Genomic DNA, 20,745 nt, shown 5'->3' with positions numbered 1-20,745 from the left:
TGCTCAGGGGCAGAACTGAGATTTGGGCCGCGGGCGGGCGTGGGGGGAAATGATCCTGCGCGAACTTGTGACTTGTGCGTGAAGGGCAAAGACCGGGCATGATACTCAGGGACCCTCTCCTTCCCTGTCCCTTCTGGTTCCCTCTGCGACGAGCCACTGCAGAGGAACCAGCTTAGCAAGACTCAGTAGGAGCTCGAGATTGGACCATGGTTTATTGAGGATCTACTGTGTGCTGAGCACGAGCTGAGTGCTCCCACAAGCAGGATCTCCAGGTAAGAGGCTGTAATTTGGGCCCTGGCACACCTTCCTGCACTCAGACGGAAGCACCGGTGCTCTGCTCTCACCAAAGCCTCTTTCCATCCCTGACCACTGGCCATTAAGCCGGCCCCTGTCACTCCACTTCCCGCCTCAGAACTTCACCCCCTCAGGCATTTTCCAGCCTCTGGAGAGCTGCTGCCTTTGGAGTCCCAGGAGGAGCCTCTTTGCTCCCAAATCCAGCAGAGATAAAATCTGTCATGGGGAGGACTGACTCCTGGGCTGAGCGGGTTCCAGTAACCAGAAGACGCAAAATTGCCGGGAAGTAAACTGCCCTGTGATCATCTGAGAACCTGACAGGTCCCTCTCACTTTCTGTTTTCACCAGTTTCACTTCCTGGTTCTCCTTCGGGCCTTGCACAACTCAGGGAGCCAGGCCTGGGAAAATGCCACGGTGCACGCAAGCCGCCCCTGGGTGGGGGCAGACGGGGGGGGGGGGGGTGCTGGGTCATTTGCAGCAGGAGGGAAGGAGGCTGTGTTTTTGTCACCTCCTGTGGAGAATGGTGGGTCCTTCCCTGCCCCAAGGGCTGAGAGGCCAGGTCTTCCGAGCTTGGGACTGTCCTCATCCCTAGCCTGAGCCCTCCCACCCCACAAACCTGAGGCTCTACCTCCCATCCACCAGCCCAGGCTTTGGGGTAACCTCTCCATCACATGGACATACACCCTTGACGTTGCCAAATGCTGAACATTCCACGTGTTTCTCCACAGCCATCAGGTTCTTCTTAGACACACACGGTCTGGGGTCTGGCCAAGACTGTGGGCCTGGGCCAGGGACCAGTGGAGAGCAGGAACCTGGGTGCTGCAGGCTTGCTGGCTGGAGCCAAATTTCTTCTGAGCCTCGGAGGCCCTGCAGGAAGCCGGCCCTCAGCCCTTCTCAGTCCTGGACAGAGAAGGCTAAGCCACAGAGTGGGGTGAGTGGCCAGCTTGCCTGCCCAAAGGCCCAGGGTTGTCTGGGCCCAAGGATGGCGGCTGGTTTAAGGCAGGAACTGGAGCTTGTAGAATTAGTCTCGGAGGCCCTTCAGGCACTCCTGGCCTCAGATAAAGTTCTTTTCAAATCCCCATCTGGAAGCAAATTGCCAGGGGCTGGGGGGCAAAAGGAGCAGAAGGGACTGATGAACTGAGCTCTGACACCGGCTGAAATTTCAAAGAAACCTCACAGGACATCAGGACTGTGGGACAGTGAAGGCCTCATTCTTGTCACGTAGAGCAATTACCTAGGACCAGAACCTGGGTCTCCCGACTCCCAGCTGAGTCTTTCCCCAGCTGTGCTGGGCTTCTGAAAGCCAAGCTTTCAGTTAGTCCGAAAGTCCTGGGCCTCACCCGTCTGACCTGCTACCTCTGCACTGTCCTCTGACCCTGCCACACCTGCAGCAGGACTCCCTGGGTGGAACGCCCTAATAAGGCAGCTAGGATGGAGGTGGGGAGGGGCCCAGGATCCGGGCCCCAGCTCTCCCAGATGGTTGGCGGCTGGTGCTCAGCTGGTGGGGTCTTGTCCCGGAGACAGAGGCCCCAGGCCTCATAGAGCTGAGATAGAAACCCACACAGAGAAAATGACGGGCCCTGGGTGTCTGTTGGGCTTGTGCCAGAGGCTGAGACCTGGCAGGGCAGGATGTCTACTGAAGGCTGGACAAGGCCCTGTGTCACCCGGGCAGGTCTGGTGGGGCAATGGGGTTAACTGAGGGCAGGGGGTAAAGTGCAGGCCTAGGCTCCGGGCCCGGGGACTGGGATTCCCTGGCCTGGCCACCCTGGCTCTGGGGCCTCTTTTGCATCCTATCCTGGGGGTAGTAGGGGCTGCGCCCCAGGGCGTGAGGGTGGGGAGAGAGCCAGGCGTCAGGGAGCCTGCTGCTCTGCGCGGGCCAGACGGCGGGGGATCGGGTTTCAGCCCAGCTGTATTTTTGGCTGGATGAGCCGGCAGGCGGGCACAGCGGCCCAGAGAGGGGCACCCTCCTCCCCAGCACGCGTACTCACGCCACCTCTACCCAGACAGGGCACCCACCGTCTGCCACCCACCCCACACGCACTGCAGGTACAGGGGAGTCAGGCTTCAGGACTGTGGCTAGCGAATCACTTTGGGCTTCTCGAGACCGTTGCTGAGTTTCTGTAGTGTCTTCTTGATCCGCAGAGCCGTGAGGCGGGCAGAAGGGTTGGGGTACCAGCACTCCCGCATCATCTGAGCCAGGCCTGAGAGGACCTGTGGGGTGGGGGTGGGGGGGCAGGGAGAGGCAGAGGGGAGGAATCAGAGACACAGATCAGGGAAGATGAAAAGGAGGTGGTGAAAAGGGGGCAGCGCCCAAATGGGGGGACATTAAGCGGTACAGAAAGGACCGGATGGGGGAAATAAGAGCATCGAGGAAGGGCAGAGGAAAGACAGAGTGGTAAGAAAGGGAACAGAGGGCAGGAGAGGAGAAAGACGAAAGATGGAAGGGGAAGACAGCGGAGTGACGCGGGGTGGAAGGTGGCAGGAGGGACAGAAAGAGAGCTGTAACTCAGCCCTTCGGGGGCACTCAGGCCCCCTTCGGTGAAGAGTGTCTGGGGAACACCTTACTCCCACCCACCCCCCACCTCCGCCAAGATCCGAGGAAGGGGAGACGTGCGAGCCTCAGAGCCTCCACGTGCCCCGTGCGGCTGGACTCCAGTGCGGAGAGAGGGACTCCCTGGCAGGGCCCCGTGGATACTGGAGGAGGGTCCAGGAGGAGCCCATCCCAGGAAGCTGAGTGGTCTGAGACTGAACGAGCAGCACCTCTGCCTCAGAACTCAAGCTGGTTCCCGACAGGGAGTGTATGTGATGTGTGTGTGCACAGCACTGCCTATGCGTGGCTTTTTATGGATACGCATGTTGTGCAGAAACACGTGTCTATGTACATGTATGTATATACATGCATATTCATTCCTTCAATAAACATTTGTTGGGCGTTCTGAGCCAGGCACTGTGATAGATAGCTGAGATACAAGGCAGCGAAGGAGACATGTTCTTTGTCTTCACAGGGCCAACCGTCTGGCATATATGTGCATGCATATGTATCTGTGAGTATATGTTTATGTAGAAGCATGTGCATGCCTGTATGTGTTTACATACACATGTGCCTGTGTCTTATATATGTATGTGGAGTGTTTAGAGAAAAAAACGAAAACAAACAGCAACAACAAAAACTCCACAGCAAGAAATGTGGCAGAGAGACTCTGCCTTTTCAGGCAAAATGGAGGGTTCTGAAAATCCAACATTTCAGGGGTCCACAGGCCACGGATGTGGGAGGTCAGAGTACCCCCCGGACGGACCCTGGAATCCACCCTCCAGAATCGATCCAGGTGAACAGAGACCTCAGGCACAAGTTCCCAGGGCCAAAAGTCCTAGCTGTGAGCCACCGCCCCATGCCATCCCAGCCCCTGGGGAAGCCTCACCGGGTCTGCGGTCAGCCGGTTGGGGATGGTGGGGGTCTGCTGATCAACACACACCACCTTCTTCATGTCCTCAAAGCTGGGATCATTGGGCACCACGTCATAGAAGGGTGGCCTGTAGTCCTCCACGATGCCTGAGGATGGGAGGGGGGGGTGGGACAGTCACTCGGCACCCCAAGAAGGCCCCACGCCACCCCGAGGAGAGGCTTGCCCATCTTCTGTTCCACGGTCCGGAAAACCAGGTGTCTGACCCATGCTACCCCTGAGAGGGATGCTATGACATAATCGATACGTGCACCAATAATGATAATTACTGCTAATTTTGCACTCGCCATGTGCCAGGCATTGTGCTATAAACACTTCAATGCTTCCTTTTGTTAGCCTTCACGACAACCCAACGTGATGGGTATTATCATTACCCCTATTTTACAGATGAAGAAACCGATGCTCAGAGGCGTTGAGCCCCAGGTGACACAGCTAGTAAGGGTAGAGTCAAGATTTAAACTCACCTTGGGGCACCTGGGTGGCTCACTCAGTTAAGTGTCTGACATCGGCTCGGGTCACGATCTCATGGTTTGTGAGTTCCAGCCCCCGAATCAGGCTTCACGCAGACAGTGTGGAGCCTGCTTGAGACGGTCTCTCTATCCCTCTCGCTCTCTGCCCCTCCCCCACTCATGTTTGCCCTCTCTCTCAAAATAAATACATAAACTATATAAAAGTTTTTTTTTTTTTTTTATTTATTTTTGGGACAGAGAGAGACAGAGCATGAACGGGGGAGGGGCAGAGAGAGAGGGAGACACAGAATCGGAAACAGGCTCCAGGCTCCGAGCCATCAGCCCAGAGCCTGACGCGGGGCTCGAACTCACGGACCGTGAGATCGTGACCTGGCTGAAGTCGGACGCTTAACCGACTGCGCCACCCAGGCGCCCCATATAAAAGTATTTTAAAAAGAAAAAGACTTGAACTCGTCTCATTGGATTGCCAGGCCAGACCTTGTTTCAGTCTTTCCGTGGCTGCCTCCTGCCCGGGGTCTGGGCACTGCTCCCAGGCCCCAACCATCACAGATGCCCGATAAAAACGTTTACTGGGCACGTTCCCTGTGCCAGGCCCGGTCCTAACTGCACTGCATTAAATCTTCACAACAACCCTCTGAGTAAGTCATGCTATTAGCTCCACTTTACGAACGATGTAATTGAGGCCAGAGAGGTTAAGACACTTGTCTGAGATCACACAGGCAGTGAGTGACCGAGCTAAGATTCAAGCCCAGGAAGTCTAACCAAAGCCTGTGCTCTTGACCTCCAAGCTATACTTAAGAGAGAGAAGCTGGCCTGCTGCGGGGTGCGGAGGGACGTGGCACAAGGAGAAAGGGATCTTCACTCGGCTCCAAGTAACACCCACCCACTCTCAGACACGGCACAGGCCTCGCTGACCCCTTAGCGGGCAGTACTACCTCTCCTCACTGTCCCTGAGGAGGAGCCTTCTGAAAATGCCTGTGGAGCTGCAGACAGCGCAGGCAGAAGAGGCCAGACCTAGACAAGGCGCCCCGGGCCCCCCTGCTTCCCAGCCTGAGGCTGGGGGCCGTGGCCACACAGCCGCAACCTCAGGAGGGCCCGCGCCAGCTGTTCTCCCCGTGGCGGGCTTCCAGGCTGGCCCCTGCGCCTCTCGAGCCCTAATCAGTGCTGCGCAGAGGCCTGAGCGTGTCTAATGGGCCTTTAATCAGTGCCGGGGCTGACACCAGATTACAGTGTTTATAATGCGCCACGAATCTGTGTGGGGCTGACAGAGCTTCCCTCCGCCCCAGGAGCCTGTGGTCAGCCTCCCTTGCGGCCCTGGCCGGTCCAGCCTTCTCGTCCTGCCTGCAGCCTGGCCCAGGGGGTCTCGGCTCCTTCCAGGTGCCCCCTTCCCCAACCCTAGTGTTCAGAGCCTAGAATCTGAGGAATCAGGAATCTGCTCAGAGCAGGAATCTGAGCCCCTCCAGAGTCTCCCAGAGGGACTGGCTACACTCTGGCCTCTCTCTACCAGTCAGCGCTGAGGGTAAAAGAAGGCTGGCATGGGGCTGGCTCCTAGCGGATGCTCAGGAAATGAGAATGTCCCTGTCCCCAAGGAACGGAGCTCAAGTTATATCCTGAGGTTGGCCCCAACCTGTCAGGACCTCCAGCAATCGCTCCCCACAGACAGCCTCCACAAAGACTGACAAGCCTCCCCACCTGGTCCGGGGCTGCAGGGCACCAGCCACAGGTCTGCCCCAGCAAGGCTGAGGTCCCTCCAACTGTTCCTAGCCCCTCCAAAGGCGCCCATGTGTGATAATGAGGCAGCAATAAGCAGGCAGTGCAGACACTATTATATCCTGCATTTTTATAGCAAAGAAACCAAGGACCAAAGAGGTTTAAGTAGCCCAGTGATAAAGAGCACTAGCGCCAGAGTCATATTGGCCTGGTTTCAGAACCTGATGCTGCCTCTAGCCAGCTGAGATTCTGTACCTCAGTACCCTCATCTGTGAAATGGGGATGATACCACGTCAGGTATTCGTTATTACAATAAATTGCTGCTAATATTTACTGAGCCCCAGAATACCTCCAGATACTGTCCTAGGATTATCTCAATTAGAAACTATTAAAAAAATTGTTTTAATGTTTACTTATTTAGAGAGAGAAAGAGTACGTGAGCAGGGCGAGGGGCAGAGAGAGAGAGACTCCCAAGCAGGGCACAGAGCCCGGCTCGGGGCTTGAACTCATGAACCGTGAGATCATGACCTGAGCCGAAAACAAAAGTCAGGCGCCTGACTGAGCCACCCAGGCGCCAATACTAGAAACTATTTTTATTCTCATCTCCAAATGAAATGGAGGCACAGAGAGGTTAAGTAACTTGCCCATGGTCATAATCAGGAACTGAACCCAGGCAGTCTGATTCCCAGCCCATGCCCTTAACCGCTAAGTGATACTACCTCCTGCCAACACACGATGATTAAAGATCATCCGTGCATATAGCAAGGCACGTGGCACATATTTAAGCTCAATAAAAGTTAGCTGCTATCACTTATCCAAGATTTCACAGCCAGACTCATAGATTTGCAGAGCCACACCTTAAACGGTCACTCAACACGACCCTCATGCCACGGGCACCAGCAATGGGAGGAAGCCCCTGTCTCCTGCCTGTCTGCTTGTCTGTCTACCTGCCCCATCCCTCTTTCTCCACCCTGTGCAGGGTGGGCCCTCACCATTGACAATGGTCCGACGGGCGATCTCCCACAGCACCAGGCCAAAGGCCCAGATGTCTGTCCACTTGTAGGACTCGAAGCAGTCAGTGCGGATCTGCTCTTCCAGCACCTCGGGGGCCATGTACCGCTTGGTGCCCACTCGTGGGTTGTTTCCGATGTCCAGGTAATCACTACCCTGGGAGTGCATCACAGCCAGGCCTGTGGGTACCAGGCCTGTCACTCCTGCCGCTTGCCCAAGCCCACAGAGTGGCCCCGGAGGTTGGGGTGCGGGGGGCAAGGTGGGGATGGAGAGAGATGGTGAGACATAGAGTAGCGGGCAAATGGAGACCTGCCCTGCGGTGGGCTGGGAGACAGCAGCCACCAGGAGAACCACCTGCCCCGGTTATATTCTGCTCGTGTAGCTCTCCTAGGTGCCCAAGGACCCAGAGAGACGTGAGTAGGCAAGGCAGGTGTAATTATGCCCGTTTCGCAGAGCAGAACCCCAAGGCCCGGTGAGGGGAGCCATGCAGTCAGTGAAGCCAGGATGAGAACCCAGGTTCCTGGAGCCCTGCCCCTTTCTCCCAACTCCTGGAGCCAGAGCGGTATGCCGGAAGGAGTCTGGGCTTGCAAAGCGTCAAGGCAGCTTGTGGGGCTCTCGCACAGGTGAAATGAGACAACACACATGCCTGGAGGGATTAAAGCGCCCATCAGTAGTTGAGTCGTCGCCACACTCGGGAACAGGCAAAGGCAGAGAACCTAGTGAGGGGGAGGGTGCTCCAACCCCGCGCCCCGCGAAGGGCCCGCCCTACCCGGGCAGCTCACCCAGGTCGGCAATGCAGCACTGGAGGTTGCTCTTGACCAACACGTTGCGGCTTTTGAGATCCCGGTGGGCGATGGCCGGTTTGCCCTGAGTGCCGAAGATCTCCACGTGCAAGTGTGCCAGGCCGCAGGCGGCCGATACAGCCAGCCTCAGGGCCAGCTGGGGCTCCAGCGTCTGCCTCTGCAGAAAGTCATAGAGTGACCCATGCTCGTGGTAGTGCGTGATGAGCCACAGCTGCGTGCTCGAATTGCGGGAAGTCATGTCCGAGGCGATAAAGCCTGTGGGCAGAGGGTCGGGTGGCTCAGGCAAGGGGCTAGGGATAAGGGAGGCCGGACTGATCGGGTCAGGGCAAAGCTGGGGCTGGGGCTGGGGTGGAGGCAGGTCTGGCTTAGGTCAGAGATGAAGCTGGGGTCAGCAGTTGCGGCTGAGGGCTGATGGGAGTCCTTCAGGACTAGGTCGGTTGTCCTGAGGCCCGGGGACTCCAGCCTGGAGTGGGGGGGGGGGGGTGCTGAGAACCCCGGCCTGGCTTAGCATTCCCCGCTTGCCTAGAATGTTGTCGTGTCTGAGCAGCACCGTATTGTAGATCTCTGTCTCCCGGAACCAGGACTGTTCATCCCTTGAAGAGAAGATCTTGATGGCCACGCTCTCACCATGCCACAGGCCGCGCCACACCTCGCCGTAGCGACCCTTTCCTGATCCAATGGCCAGAGGGGTGGGAGAGGGTCACATACTGTGCGCACACAGCCCCTGGGCATGGGAATCCCCAGAAGACCCCCCCATCTTCATTCTGCACTGACCCCAATTGCAGAACCTCTAATGTTTATGTTTAACTTAATCCGGGCCCACCCTCGTTAGCCTTGTTCCTGCCAGCACCTACAAAAGGATCTAGCCCTGAACCATCTCCAAGCCACTCCCTGCCCAGCAGAATTCCCATTTGGACCCAGGCCTGGTCCTGCCTCAGAGGTCCAGACTCAGAGGCCAAGAGCTTGCTCACTCCTGTGCGCTCATGGGAGCCCTTGGTCCAATCGCCCAGGCTCACCCACTGCTCACCTACACACTCCACCAGGGCCACCTGCCGCGCCACTGTCCTCTGCACCAGGAAGGGCAGTCCTGAGCCACTGCCCGTGGTGCAGTCACTGTCCAGGAGATCCTGGGGGTACAGAGAGGCCACTGAGAGGCTGCCCCCACCTGGCCCAGCCCATTTCTTCCTCCTTAAGCTGGGCCCCCGCTGCTGTGTCCCTACAGGCTCCTCCCTTGCCCAGCGGCATCTCCCCCCCACCACCCACCCTGACTCAGATCTCTGGGTGTCTGTGACTGAGTCTTTCTCAGCTCCTGTCTGGCTCCTATCTGATTCTCTGGCTCTCATCTACCCAACCCCCACCCCCGGGGTCCCAGGCACCCCCAGGCTTGTACCCCCAGCATGCTGTCCCCCTGCTCCGACGCCTTCAGGATGAGGCTGGACTCGCCCAGCTCGCTGTGCAGACCCCTCTTCTTCTCCCGCCTCCGCCGCCGGACATGCCACAGGCCCAGGGCAGCCAGGGCCACCAGGACCAATAAGGCCAGCACAGGGCCCAGGATCAGAGGCAGCTGGCCGTCTACTTTCGGCTGTTCTGGAGGAGTCGGGGTGGCTGGTGGAGGGGGCAGAGAGGACACTGAGGCCCAGCTTCCACCAAGCCAGATTCCCCCCCCCATTTGGCCACTCTGCCAGGTATATCCCAGGGTCCTTCCTCCCCCACCCTCCTGGCCAGAGCAGGAGCTGGAAGCCGGGCAGGGAGGACAGGGACTAAGAAGACAGGGAGGGGTTGCTGGGGTGGCCGCACGTACTCTTCAGCGCCAGAGACACGTTGTGGTTGCACAGGGGGCTGTAGCAGCAGTAGTGGTTGACGAACTCGGTGGGACGCCCCTTGCATAGCTCCTCGTGCAGGCTCCCACAGCCCCGATGCTCCTGGGGTTGTCCGCCCTCCTCCCGCACCAGCACTACTATGCACCAGGCCCCCTGGCAGGTGGGCCCCCTGCAGGTTGGACTCTCACATGTGCAGGTCACCAGCGGGCCCCGGGAGGGCTTCACAGGGTCTCCTGCGAGACACAGCGGAGGCTCAGCCACTCTGGGCCCAACTCCTAGGCAGAGCCTAACAGCCATGCCTGTCCCACTGCCCCTCCCTTCTGACCTCTCAAACACACCCGCTGAGACCTTGGTCCTTCAGTCCCATCCTTAGATTATCCTCCCCTCCAGAACCTGACCCCCCAGACACTAGGAGAACCAGGCTTCTGTCCCCTCCCTGATCCTAAGACCTTCCCTCCCAGTTCTAGGCCCAGCCCTGGCCCCAGCCCCAACCCTGAGGGGTCTCCCAGGTGCCCCCTGCCAATGTCCTCACGCTCTGCACCCCCAGGTGGAGGTTCTCACCGTGGAGGCTGGTAGAGCACCAACCTGTGGGTTTGGATCAGGAGGACAGCAAAGAAGGGTTGGGGTAGCTGGGCATTTAGTCTAACTGAGCCTGCCTCCCACTCTCCAGCCAAGCTCCTAGGTGCCCCCCTCTCCCCAGCTCCTCAAATTCAGCCCCAGCAAGAGCTGAACCTAGCCAGACCTTTCTCTATCCAGGACCCTGTCCCCTACCTGCTTCCCTAGTACTTACCCTGGGTCAAGCCCAAGGCCATCAGTAGCATCAGAAAGCCTCTCCTGAGGGAGTCCAAGGTCATGGTCCCTGGAGAAGAGAGGGGGTACAGCAACATCTATGAAATGTGATCCCCTTGGTGTTCTCAGCCACTAACTGTGGGTCCCTCCCACCTAGAGGAAATCACTGGGAGTTTGGGGGGGGCACAGGGAGGCCTCCTCCCTACTCCCTGTGTCTGGCTTTGGGGCGGGGCCTGCAGGGGAAGTCCTGGTTCACTTCCCCATGGAAACCATCCTGTTAGGGGTAAAGGGTAGAGAGCCATATTTAAGTGACAGAGAGCTTGGGGGACTCCTAGCTATTTACCCCTGCTCCTGAGTTCAGATGGGAGGGCACAGAGGGCACAGGGCCAGGGTGGAAGGAGAGTGTTTTTAGCAGTACCCCCCACTCCTGTCCTCTGCCTCTTACCCACCCCTTTCCCGGTGCCACCATCCCCCTAGCCCTGGCTGCCTCAAACATAAACAGGCTCCTGTCTTCACTTCCTGCCATTCAGGGTCCCGCCAAACTGGGAACAGGAATCAAGATTGTTTAGATTGGGGTCTGGATAGAACAGGCAGGAGTCACGCACAGCAGGGAGGGAGCTCAGGGCTATTCTCAGGGCAGGCTGGGGTGGCTACAAGGTCTGGAGGAGCCACACGGGGCTGGGACACCCCGTGACAGAATTCTAGGGGGATACCTTGTGAACCACAAAACCCAGCTCCTTATTTTAGAGAAGATGGAGATTAGGCCTCAGACAGGGCAGGAGACTTGTCCAAGGTAAGACAGGACTCAGTGGCAGCACCAGGAGTGCGACCCAAGTGTCCAGACTCCCAGTCCAGTGCTTTCCCCACTCTGTCTCCCAATCCAGGCGACAGCCGAGGTCTGAGCCCTCAGGGCGGTAACAACCATACAAACTTGGACAGCGATGGCTCAGGCCAGGTATGAGGAAACCTGTCTACAATCTCACCAGAGCATAAGATGCCCTCTCTGAGCCATTCCCTGGCCGCCTTCCTCCTCTCTCCTTGCTGTCCTGGGAAAGGGTGGGGGTAGGGCCATTGACGTGGGAGGGGAAGTGAAACATACTTAGACACTGAATGTTTGACCTTCCACGGCCAGTTAAGGTTGAACTTTTCCAGAAGTTTGGTAGAGAATGTTAAGGAAGTAATTCTGATTGGGGCGCCTGGGTGGCTCAGTCGGTTAAGTGTCCGAATTCAGCTCAGGTCATGATCTCGCGGTCCATGAGTTCAAGCCCCTCACTGGGCTCTGTGCTGACAGCTCGGAGCCTGGAGCCTGCTTCCGATTCTGTGTCTCCCTCTCTCTCTCTCTGCCCCTCCCCCACTCACACTCTGTTTCTCTCACGCGCAAAAATGAATGTTAAAAATATTTAAAAAAAAAAAAAAGGAAGTAATTCTGATCTAGGATAGTCCCCAACTCAGGTCCCAAACCAACTTGTGCTTCAGAAGCCACCTCCTTCTTCATTTCTCAAAGGCTTAGAACTAGAAGAGAAGGATGGATGCTGCAGCAAGAAGGACTGAGGTCAGACAGCAAGAAGGACTTCCTGAGTGGTGGAGAGTGTGCAGGTGTGTGCCTGGGGTTCCAGTCCCCAGGAGCAGCTACCACCAGGCTGGGGCGGGCGGGGCGGGGGGGCTGGGGCGGAGGGGGTCTTTTGGCATAACACAGTGAGGCTGGCAGGGCTGGATGTATGGCCACATGGGCTTCAGAAGGGCCATAGTCTAAGAATGGTACCAAATGAAGATCCATGGTACTAAGGCTCCCAGGGCAGGATGGCTGGGGCGGGGGGGGGGGGGGGGGGGGGGGGGGAGGAGGGAGGGGGGATTCATGGGCCTCTCTGGCTGGTGGCAGCTCTAGCCTTCCTGCCTGGGCTTCCTCTGCCCCAGAGGCCCAGGGCTGGGGGAGGAAACGGAGCCCTGGGCTGCTGCAGCTGTGTCCCCAGCCTCTGCCTGACCTCCTGTCTCTCGCCCCTCCCGGCAGGCAGTGATGACTCTGGCAAGCACTCTGCAGGGGGACCGGTGGCTGGAGAAGGACCCCCAGACAAGCTGAATTTACCCACTGGGGCAGGGGTGGGAAGCCATCTGTGGAAGCCTTTTCTTGCCCAAAAAGCAGCTAAGGACAAGGTACGGGGCAGGAAGGAAAGGGTGGATAGCGATCAGGATAAAATCTCCTCTCCAGAAGCTTCCACTTCTCTGACAATGCCCCACGGTACCCTCTTACCTACTTGATTATGCATCAGGATCCCCTGGAAGTGCACATTCTTTGGTCACACCCACACTCCAAATTCTGATTCAGTCCATCCCGGGACCAGCAAGAAACTTGCATTTTAAAACGTCTCCAGGTAATTCTGACCTGTTTGCATGGGTCTACCCCTTGAGAAATGTGTCCTACACAGTGCTAAACCTGCTGTATGTGTTTTCATTTCTCTGTGCAGGGAGGGCCCTGCTGGGTGAGTGGGAGCAGGGTGCAGAGGACAGGGACTCTCAGTCCCACCAGGCACTCCCCCCCCCCCCCCAACTAGAGAAGGGACAGACTAGTGAAACCTCAAAGCCAGGGACTTGGAGACGCTGCAGAGGGAGGGTGGAGTGAGGGCTTTGTTCTCAAGCCTCCCAGGCTCAACAATGGTACAGGGAGGGCCTGACAACATTTGCAGACTCCGCTTCTGGTCTTATCCTGGGAATGTAGTGGAGTAAAATTGTGACTCTCTAGCTTTTGTTTTGTTTTTTGTTTCTTTAACGCCTCCTTTTAATTTTTTCTTTTCTTTTATGTTAGAGACAGAGCACAAGCAGGGCAGAGGGGCAGAGGGAGAAAAAGAATCTTCAGCAGGCTCCACACTCAGCGTGGAGCGGGACACGGGGCTCGATTCCACAACCCTGGGAGCACAGCCTGAGCCGAAATCAAGAGTTGGACGCTCAACTGAATGAGCCACCCTGTGACTCTCTAGCTTTTAACTGGGCCCGGCACAAAGCTAAGTACAGAGAGTGCTGAGTCCTGCCAGTCCAAACTCAGAATGACCCTGATTGCCCAGAGACCTGACTCTAGCACAGACAGACTCCTGGGGACTCGTAGTATCCCTTCACTTCTTTTTTTTTTTTTAATTTTTTTATTTTTGAGAGAGAGAGAGAGAGCACAAAGGGAGGAGGGACAGAAAGAGAGGGAGACACAGGATCTGAAGTAGACTCCACGCTCCGAGCTGTCAGCACAGAGCCCGACATGGGGCTTAAACTCACGAACCATGAGATCCTGACCCCAGCCGAAGTCCGATGCCCAACCCACTAGGCCACCCAGGTGCCCCTCCCTTCACTTCAAAGCAAAACTTCCTGAAAGATCTCCTGCTGACAGAAGCATCACTGTTGTTGGCCAGAAATCACAAATGCCAAACTAACTTCAAACATTAACTGCCCACTGTGAAATCTTTAATAATAAGAACTAATCTTCTCTGAGTGCTGCTAAGTACTCAACTTTGATGGTTAATCTAATTTAACCCTCACAATGATCCAGTGGGGAAACTGAGGTTCAGGGATGTTAAGTTTCTTGCTCATCATCACCACGGGTGTCCCGATCATCTTGAGGACAGCGTGCAATATTGCACGCTGCTGTTGTTACCACTGGGTGCCCGATGAGGGTTTGTTTAGATGGGAAGACAGAAATCATCTGCTTGCTGCAGGCTTAGTCTTAAGTTGGAGAACCAGAGAAGGGGTGCGCTCAGAAGGTGGTTATCGATCTGTTTCTCAGCGGCAGGACTGGCTCCGCACAGCGACAATTGTAACAGGGCTGGAAGAGCCTCACTCTGCAAATCAACAGGTCTTACCCACACAGCAGAGGGCTGAGCTACTCATACCAGGCTGCCCCTTACCGTACACAAAACACTTTCATCTGCATCATTTCACTGGCCCTTCACCGCAGCGTGATGTAGCATCACCTGGATTTTAGGGTCTCAGACAGAAACCACAGGCAGCACAGTACAGCACCAGGGTCAGGATCAGGCAGACCTGGGTTCAAATCCTGCCTCTTCCACTTAGAACTACGAAGTTTGGGGCAAGTTACTTAAACTTTCTGAGGCTTAGGCTTCCCTACAAAAAAATGAAAATAACAAGTGTTCATTTCATAGGTATCATGTAGTAGAATTATTCAGCCGAGTACTAAGTGGCACACAGTGAGCATTTAACAAATGTTACCAAAAACCCAACAGCACCATTTACACCATCCACGGAGCTTTGGACAAGCGACTCAGGTCTGAACCTCTTTAGTTTTCAGTAGGATGGGCGTAATAAACCTCTTCTGCTAAACTGTGGCCAGGATTCCATGAGAAAAATATAGCTAAGCGTACATCTAAGAGCACTCAAATAAATGGTATCTATTTTTTGACAACCCCATGAGATGAGAGGACAGGCACTAGGACAAATGGGACCGTCAGGGATCAGAGAGGACAGACCCCAACTCAGCCAGAAGCTGCCACTAAGAGAGAAAGTCAGTGCTATAGTCCACTATGCCCCTGTCCTTCAAGAAGAAATGGGGGGGTGGGGGCAGCCCAGAGATGCGCTTAACAGCACTGGCCTCCAGGGCAGACTGAAAATCTGGGGTCCCAGCCTACAGGGAGAAAGGGAAACCCTCTGGCCTGGATCTCCAGGGAAGGCCATGGCATGGGGATTATCTGACCCTGCAGGGTTGGAGGTGAGGTCTGCAGGATGGAATTATCCTTAAGCAAGAACCGCAAAGGCTGGCCTGGGAAAGGTGGGCTTCAAGGGGAGGCTCAACACGGTTGCAAGTAGACACTCCCTCCCAGGTCAAGGCAGCTGCCTGGAGGGACACGCGACCCCTTCCCTGTGAAGCAGAGCAGGAATCCTTCTGCCCCTTTTACAGATGAGGAGAGGAGACAGAGAAGTGACTGGCTCAGGAGCCAGAAGTTTTCTGATTCCCAGCCCAGGTTTGGCCCAGCCCGCTCCAGGGTCGTGGGCAGATGTGCGGGGAAGGCCAGGGGCAGCTTGCCCTAGTGGGGAGCTGGGACTGACCCTACGGCGACCTCTGTGAGGCGTCCTCTGGGATCCGCCCCGAGAAGGGCCCGTTCGGGCTCGGGGTCGGGCCGCCCGCGGACCTGGACTCACCTCTATACCCGCCCTGCGGGCGGCGGGCCGGGCGCCTCCCCTCCCGGCGGCGGACGCGGTGGCACGGCGAGCGCTGGACGGCGGGCCCGGGTCGTCCGCGGCCCCGGACGGCGCTGGGGCCCGGGCGGGGCTCGCTCGGCGCGGACGGCGCGGCGGCCTCCCGGGACTGGGAAAGGGGCTGGAGCAAAAAATGTTTCTTATTCCAGCGTCTTCCTGCCTGGCCCGGCTCCACCACTCCCTCCTAATAAACCGTTTCCTATTGCCCAGCTAGCCGACGGGCCGCCCGCTCGCCCCTCGCTGGGGCCGCAGGACCCGGACCCTCCCCCGCGCGGCTCCCAGACCCCGAGGGCAACCGCCCGCCTCGCCCGCCTCTCCCGCCTCGGCCGCCCCCGCCCCGAGATCGTGGCGGCGCCCCCGCCCCGAGCCTCCCACATCCGCCTCCCCGAGGGGGCGGGCCTTGGACTCGGGCCGCGGGGGGTCTCGCGGGGTGGCCAGGCCAGGAGCCGCGGGGGGCCAGAGCCGAGGTGGGAGGCACGGTCTGAGGGCCAGTAGCGGAGACGATGGACAGGGAGGCGCCCTCTCCCGCTCCGAGACGCGGAGGGGGCGACCTGGAATCGGGACTGGAAGGGGGGCACCGAGGGAAGAACCGCGAGGAGAGGGGGAAGGGGAGGTAACTTACCTGTCCTTCACCCACCCTCGGCCCCTAGTCCTGGGCCTACTAGGCTCAGAGCAGCGAGGGCAGGGTTTGGGGCTGGCAGGGTCCGAAATATTTTGGCCCCGCCCTCTCCACCCGCCCTCGAGGACTCCCGACTCGGTCCGAATCCTTCAGCCTCCTCCTTCTGGCCCCTTCAACCCCTCTTGTTCACTCCCCTCTTCCGCAGCCTCTCTCCGCTCAGCACAGGGTAAAGAGGCCCAGCTCGGGCTGCTCTGGGTCAGCGGTGGGAAGAGTGAGGCCCTCCGGCCACAGCACAGCCCAGTGACAAGCACTCCTCTCCCCACAATGCCAGGCCAGAATTGGAAGGAGAGGCTGGGAACTGCCTTCGACTGCCCCCTTCCAGGAGGCCCCTCACCCCACCAAATGGAGATGGGGACTGGAGCCTACGTCGTCGTCGGGGCACTGATGGGACAAGGCAGACAAAGAGTTGCAGAGGGGAGCAGAATGGCTTCTCCCCCAGAGAGAAACTTGCTCTCTGTCCTGATTCCCTCGCATAGGCTCAGAGTACTGACGTCATCGCCTTGCTTTGCTCCAACCACTGTGAGCACCCTGAAGGCAGGACTTCATTTCTAGCCTCCTAGTTACCCACAAAGACCCTGCAGTCTGGGAATCCAGGCTAGCTGCGTACCTCTCCGTGCCTCACTCCCCCATCTGCTAAATGGGCACAGTCAACAGTGCCAGCCTCATAGGGTTGTTGTGAGAATGAAGGCAAATGATGCTTATCTCAGTGCACAGCAAAAAATGCTGGCTGGCTGTGCCTGCCGCAGGGTGGACCCTCAGTGACAGTGTTCAATGAATAAATGAAAAGGCTGGGGAGACAGTAGCCTGGGGGCCAAGGTGGAAAGAGTAGGTATTGGAAGCAGAAGCGGACCTCTAAGGTGCCTTCCTCTGTGAAGATTGTGTAAAATGGGCCAGGAACTCTCCCGCCCACCCCACCCCACCCCACCCCAGGGGCTCCCACCCCAGCCTTTGCTGGGAATAGAGGCTGGGGGAGACATCAGCTCAAGGCTCCGACCGACATCGGTTGTTGACTGACCTCACTTCCTCTGCTGAAACCCTCCCCAGCCCCGACCCCACAGCTGCTTCACAACTTGTGAGCATTGTGAATTGCAGAGCCAAGGCACACCCAGATTTCAGTGTCAGGACCGAGCTGAGTCCTGCAGCCAATAGGAAGTACTATGGGATTACGGTATCTGCTCTTTCAGATTATAGCGGCCACTTCGGAGCGTGGCCTCGTGTCCATCTATCACACCCACTCTCCCCGCCACCCCCCCTCCGCCCCTGCCCTGCATTGGCTTCTGATAAACTTCTGCCAATCCCAGCCCCTGGATTTCTGTTCTGGGCGGTGGAAATGGGGGCTTCCCTGAGGGAAGCATTCGGTCTGAGACACTCAGCGGGGACGGAAACAGTGAGATGGCTAGGGCTGAGTCGCTGGTGAGAGCCGCTGGGGATGGGGGCGGGGCGGGGGGGGTGTTATCTAGGAAGGGGTCAAGTTTGGAGGAGGAGGACGGGTGCCCAATGGGGCAATGGGGAACGGGCTGTCAGTCTGTGCTAGAGTCCCCCAACCTCTCCAGAGCACTGAGCCCTCTGGCGCCTGACTGGTGCTCACTAGAGCTTCTTGTGAACCCACCCATGCCACAGCACACGGAAAACCTGGGGAAGGCATCGGAGGAGGGACACAGAGTTGGAGAAAGCCCTGGAGAATCGGCCCAATGAGGAAAGGGAAAAGGAATTACAAACTGTGTCCAAGTCTACAAAATTAATTACTCAGAAGGACCAGCTGTTCCCCATATTCAGTGAGGACAGAACAAGAGGAAACAGGCTGAAAGGGCTGAGATCTGAATTTAGATATTTGGAAGGATTTCCCGATAGTGTGTGAAGCAGAGAGAGAGGCCTGGAGATCCTAGGAAGGGTATGTGGGGTGAATCTCAAGGAGATTCTCACCTGTGGAAGGCAGGTGACGTGGAGTCCAGCAGGCAGGCAGGAGATCGGACAACCTGCACTTTCAGAACCATCTACTAGTGTTGAGTTCACGTATCGCTTTTGACATGAAGGCAGGGCCAACTTCATGGGTATTCAACCTGTGCAGATACATAGGACCCCACGCTTGGCTTAATGCTCTGCTGTTGCCATCTTGAAATTCTTAGTAATGTTTGAACAAAGGGCCCCCGCGCGTTTTCATTTCGCACTGGGCCCCACAAATTATGTAGCCAGTTCTGCACCGGGATGAGTAGGAAGAAAAAGCAAGGGGTGGGGGAGGGGGAGGGTGGAATTAGCAGAGGATGAGCTGGGCTTTGTTTCATTCAAATTGCAGAGAGGGAGAGCAAGAGGAGCCAACCTAGGGAATCTTTCTAATGTAAGAGACATGGAAACAGCAGAACAGGGTTACACTACCTGAGGAGGAAGAACTGTGGGTCTCCTTTAGCAGGGAAGAGGGCCAGATACCTGTGAAGTCTGTGCATCAATTCAACACGGAGAAGAGAGTCTGAGCTTTGCGGGCTGGATGAAGCCCGAGTTTTGCCTGGAGTGGGAGGGAAAAGTGATCTCTCTAGGTTTCCTTCAGCTCTGAGCAGAAACACCATGTTGTCCTAAAAATAGCAGTAAACCAGGGGCCTTCTCTGGGCCTCAGTTTCCTCCTCTGTACACTGAGGGGTTTAAGCCGGGTACTTCCAAAGTTCCTGCCCAGCTTCATATTATCTTGTTTGGCTCTGAGATTCAGAAAATGGTCTGATCTAAGGCCCGGTCATTACAGCTCAGGTAAAAAACGCCATGTGGCTGGTGTTAAAGTTGGGGGAGGGGAGGGCAGCCAGGGCCTACCCAGCACCTCAGGAAGAGGCTGGCAGACAGGGGCCAGATTGCCAGACTCGGAGGGACAGAGTCACCTTCCTTTTCCTTCCCACCTCCTCCAGGATGTCCCGTAGATGGGTTCATCCGCTCCTTGCCTATCCCTGAACCGTCAGGATGACTCATCTCAGGATGGAACCTCTTAAGAAAGGGTTGGCATGTCAGGGCAGCAGTCTGAGATCAGGCGGTGACCACACAATGCCTCAGGGGCAGTTGTCTTGCAGCCTGGGCTTTGCTGGGAAGCCTTCCAGCACCACCTCCACCTCGGCAGGCCGGCAACCTCTGGACTGCCCCTCCCCACTTGCGTCCTCAATGCTCTGACCCTTCCAGAAAACCGGCCCCACCACCGCGGGGAAAGAGTCCAGACTTGGACTTGGAGTGTGCACGCGAGCCTTTGTCTCCACAACCTGGGCAAGGCGCGGACTGTTCCTCCTCTACCACGTTCTCAGCATAAAAGCAAACACTCTGCGAGGGTCCCCTACCAGCTCTAAAACCCACACAGATGTCCAGTTGTGCGCTAGAGGGAGGCCGAGCTGTGCGGGAGGAGAAGAGCGTGAACCAGAAGTCAGGAGATCAGAGGCTTGGCTGTGCGACGGGGGCCTCTGCTTCCCCACCTGCTCAAAGATGAGTAGGATGTGTTGCCTCGTCTACTGATAGGTACCTGAGGGCTTGTTATCCAGATGAATGTATAGCCACTGCAGATGACTTTGAACTATGAGGCCACCATTCTGGGAAAAAAAAAAAATTCAAAAAATTCCAGATAAGCACGGGGTGACATAAAGAAATGAGATCCTGGCAGAGGGACTTGATAACGAGAAGCAACTGTGCCCACCCCCGGCCCCTCTTGCTGGGGCTGACCCCCTTCCCAGAGTCTCCACTACTCCCTTCTCTGATGTTTACTGGGTAACTCTAAATGATACATTCGCACTGAGCTCTCTCCATCTTTCCTCAGTTTTATTGAGGTATAATGGACAAGTCAAATTGTAAGGTATTTAAAGTGTTTATCAAAATGATTTCATACACGTATACATTGTGCAACGATTCTTCCCATCAAAATAACACATCAGGGGGCACCTGGGTGACTCAGCCGGCTGAGTGTCCGACTTGGGAGGCTCAGCGCATGATCTCGCTGTTCGTGGGTTCGAGCCCCGTGTCGGGCTCTGTGCTGACCACTAGCTCAGAGCCTGGAGCCTGTCTTTGGATTCTCTCTCTCTCTCAAAAATAAATAAAACATTAAAAAAATTAAATAAAAATAAATAAATATTCAAAAAATAATAACACATCCATTACCCCCTCATAGTTATCTGTTGTTGTTGTTGTTGTTGTTGTTGTTTTGGTGAATAGAACTTTAGTTCCATACTCTCCACTAATTTTATGCAATACGGTATTATCAACTGTAGTCACCATATTGTACGTTAGGTCCTCAGACCTCATTCATCTTCTAGCTGAAAGTTGTACCCTTTTACCAGCCTCTCCCAATGTCTCCCTCCCCTCATCCCCGGCAACCACTTTTCTACCTGCGGTTTCTATGAGTTTGTCTTTGTTTTTGGATTTCACACATAAGTGACACCGTGTGGTATTTGTCTGTCTGCTGTCTCTAAACTCAAAAGCGTTGGGCATTTTTTTTTTTTTAAGATTGTATTTTTAAGTAATCTCTACACCCACGGTGGGACTTGAACTCATAACCCTGAGATC

The 20,745-nt window shown here is 56.4% G+C and overlaps 1 protein-coding gene across 4 annotated transcripts; it reads right to left on the bottom strand.

The window, feature by feature from the left end:
• Window positions 1-193: 193 nt before the first annotated feature.
• ACVRL1 (activin A receptor like type 1) lies at window positions 194-16,290 on the bottom strand. Of its 4 annotated transcripts, XM_060657561.3 has the most exons (11): window positions 16,171-16,290; window positions 15,492-15,669; window positions 10,360-10,428; window positions 9,551-9,802; window positions 9,140-9,354; window positions 8,777-8,876; window positions 8,272-8,418; window positions 7,729-8,004; window positions 6,928-7,125; window positions 3,714-3,844; window positions 194-2,505 (listed from the first exon to the last, which is right to left on the bottom strand). In XM_060657561.3, the coding sequence occupies exons 3-11, from the start codon at window positions 10,421-10,423 to the stop codon at window positions 2,371-2,373; spliced, it is 1,518 nt and encodes a 505-aa protein (XP_060513544.1). In that variant the 5' UTR covers window positions 10,424-10,428; window positions 15,492-15,669; window positions 16,171-16,290; the 3' UTR covers window positions 194-2,370. The 4 variants fall into 4 exon arrangements, with proteins under 4 accessions (XP_060513544.1, XP_060513543.1, XP_060513541.1 ...); XM_060657560.3 differs by lacking the exon at window positions 16,171-16,290 and having other exon boundaries at window positions 15,492-16,122; XM_060657558.3 differs by lacking the exons at window positions 15,492-15,669; window positions 16,171-16,290 and having other exon boundaries at window positions 10,360-10,669.
• Between the last annotated feature and the right edge of the window lie 4,455 nt (window positions 16,291-20,745).

This window comes from Panthera onca, chromosome B4 (genome assembly GCF_046562875.1).
Source record: "Panthera onca isolate mPanOnc1 chromosome B4, mPanOnc1 haplotype 2, whole genome shotgun sequence".
Classification (NCBI taxonomy): Eukaryota; Metazoa; Chordata; class Mammalia; order Carnivora; family Felidae; genus Panthera; species Panthera onca.
This window is presented reverse-complemented; position numbering and strand designations above follow the sequence as displayed.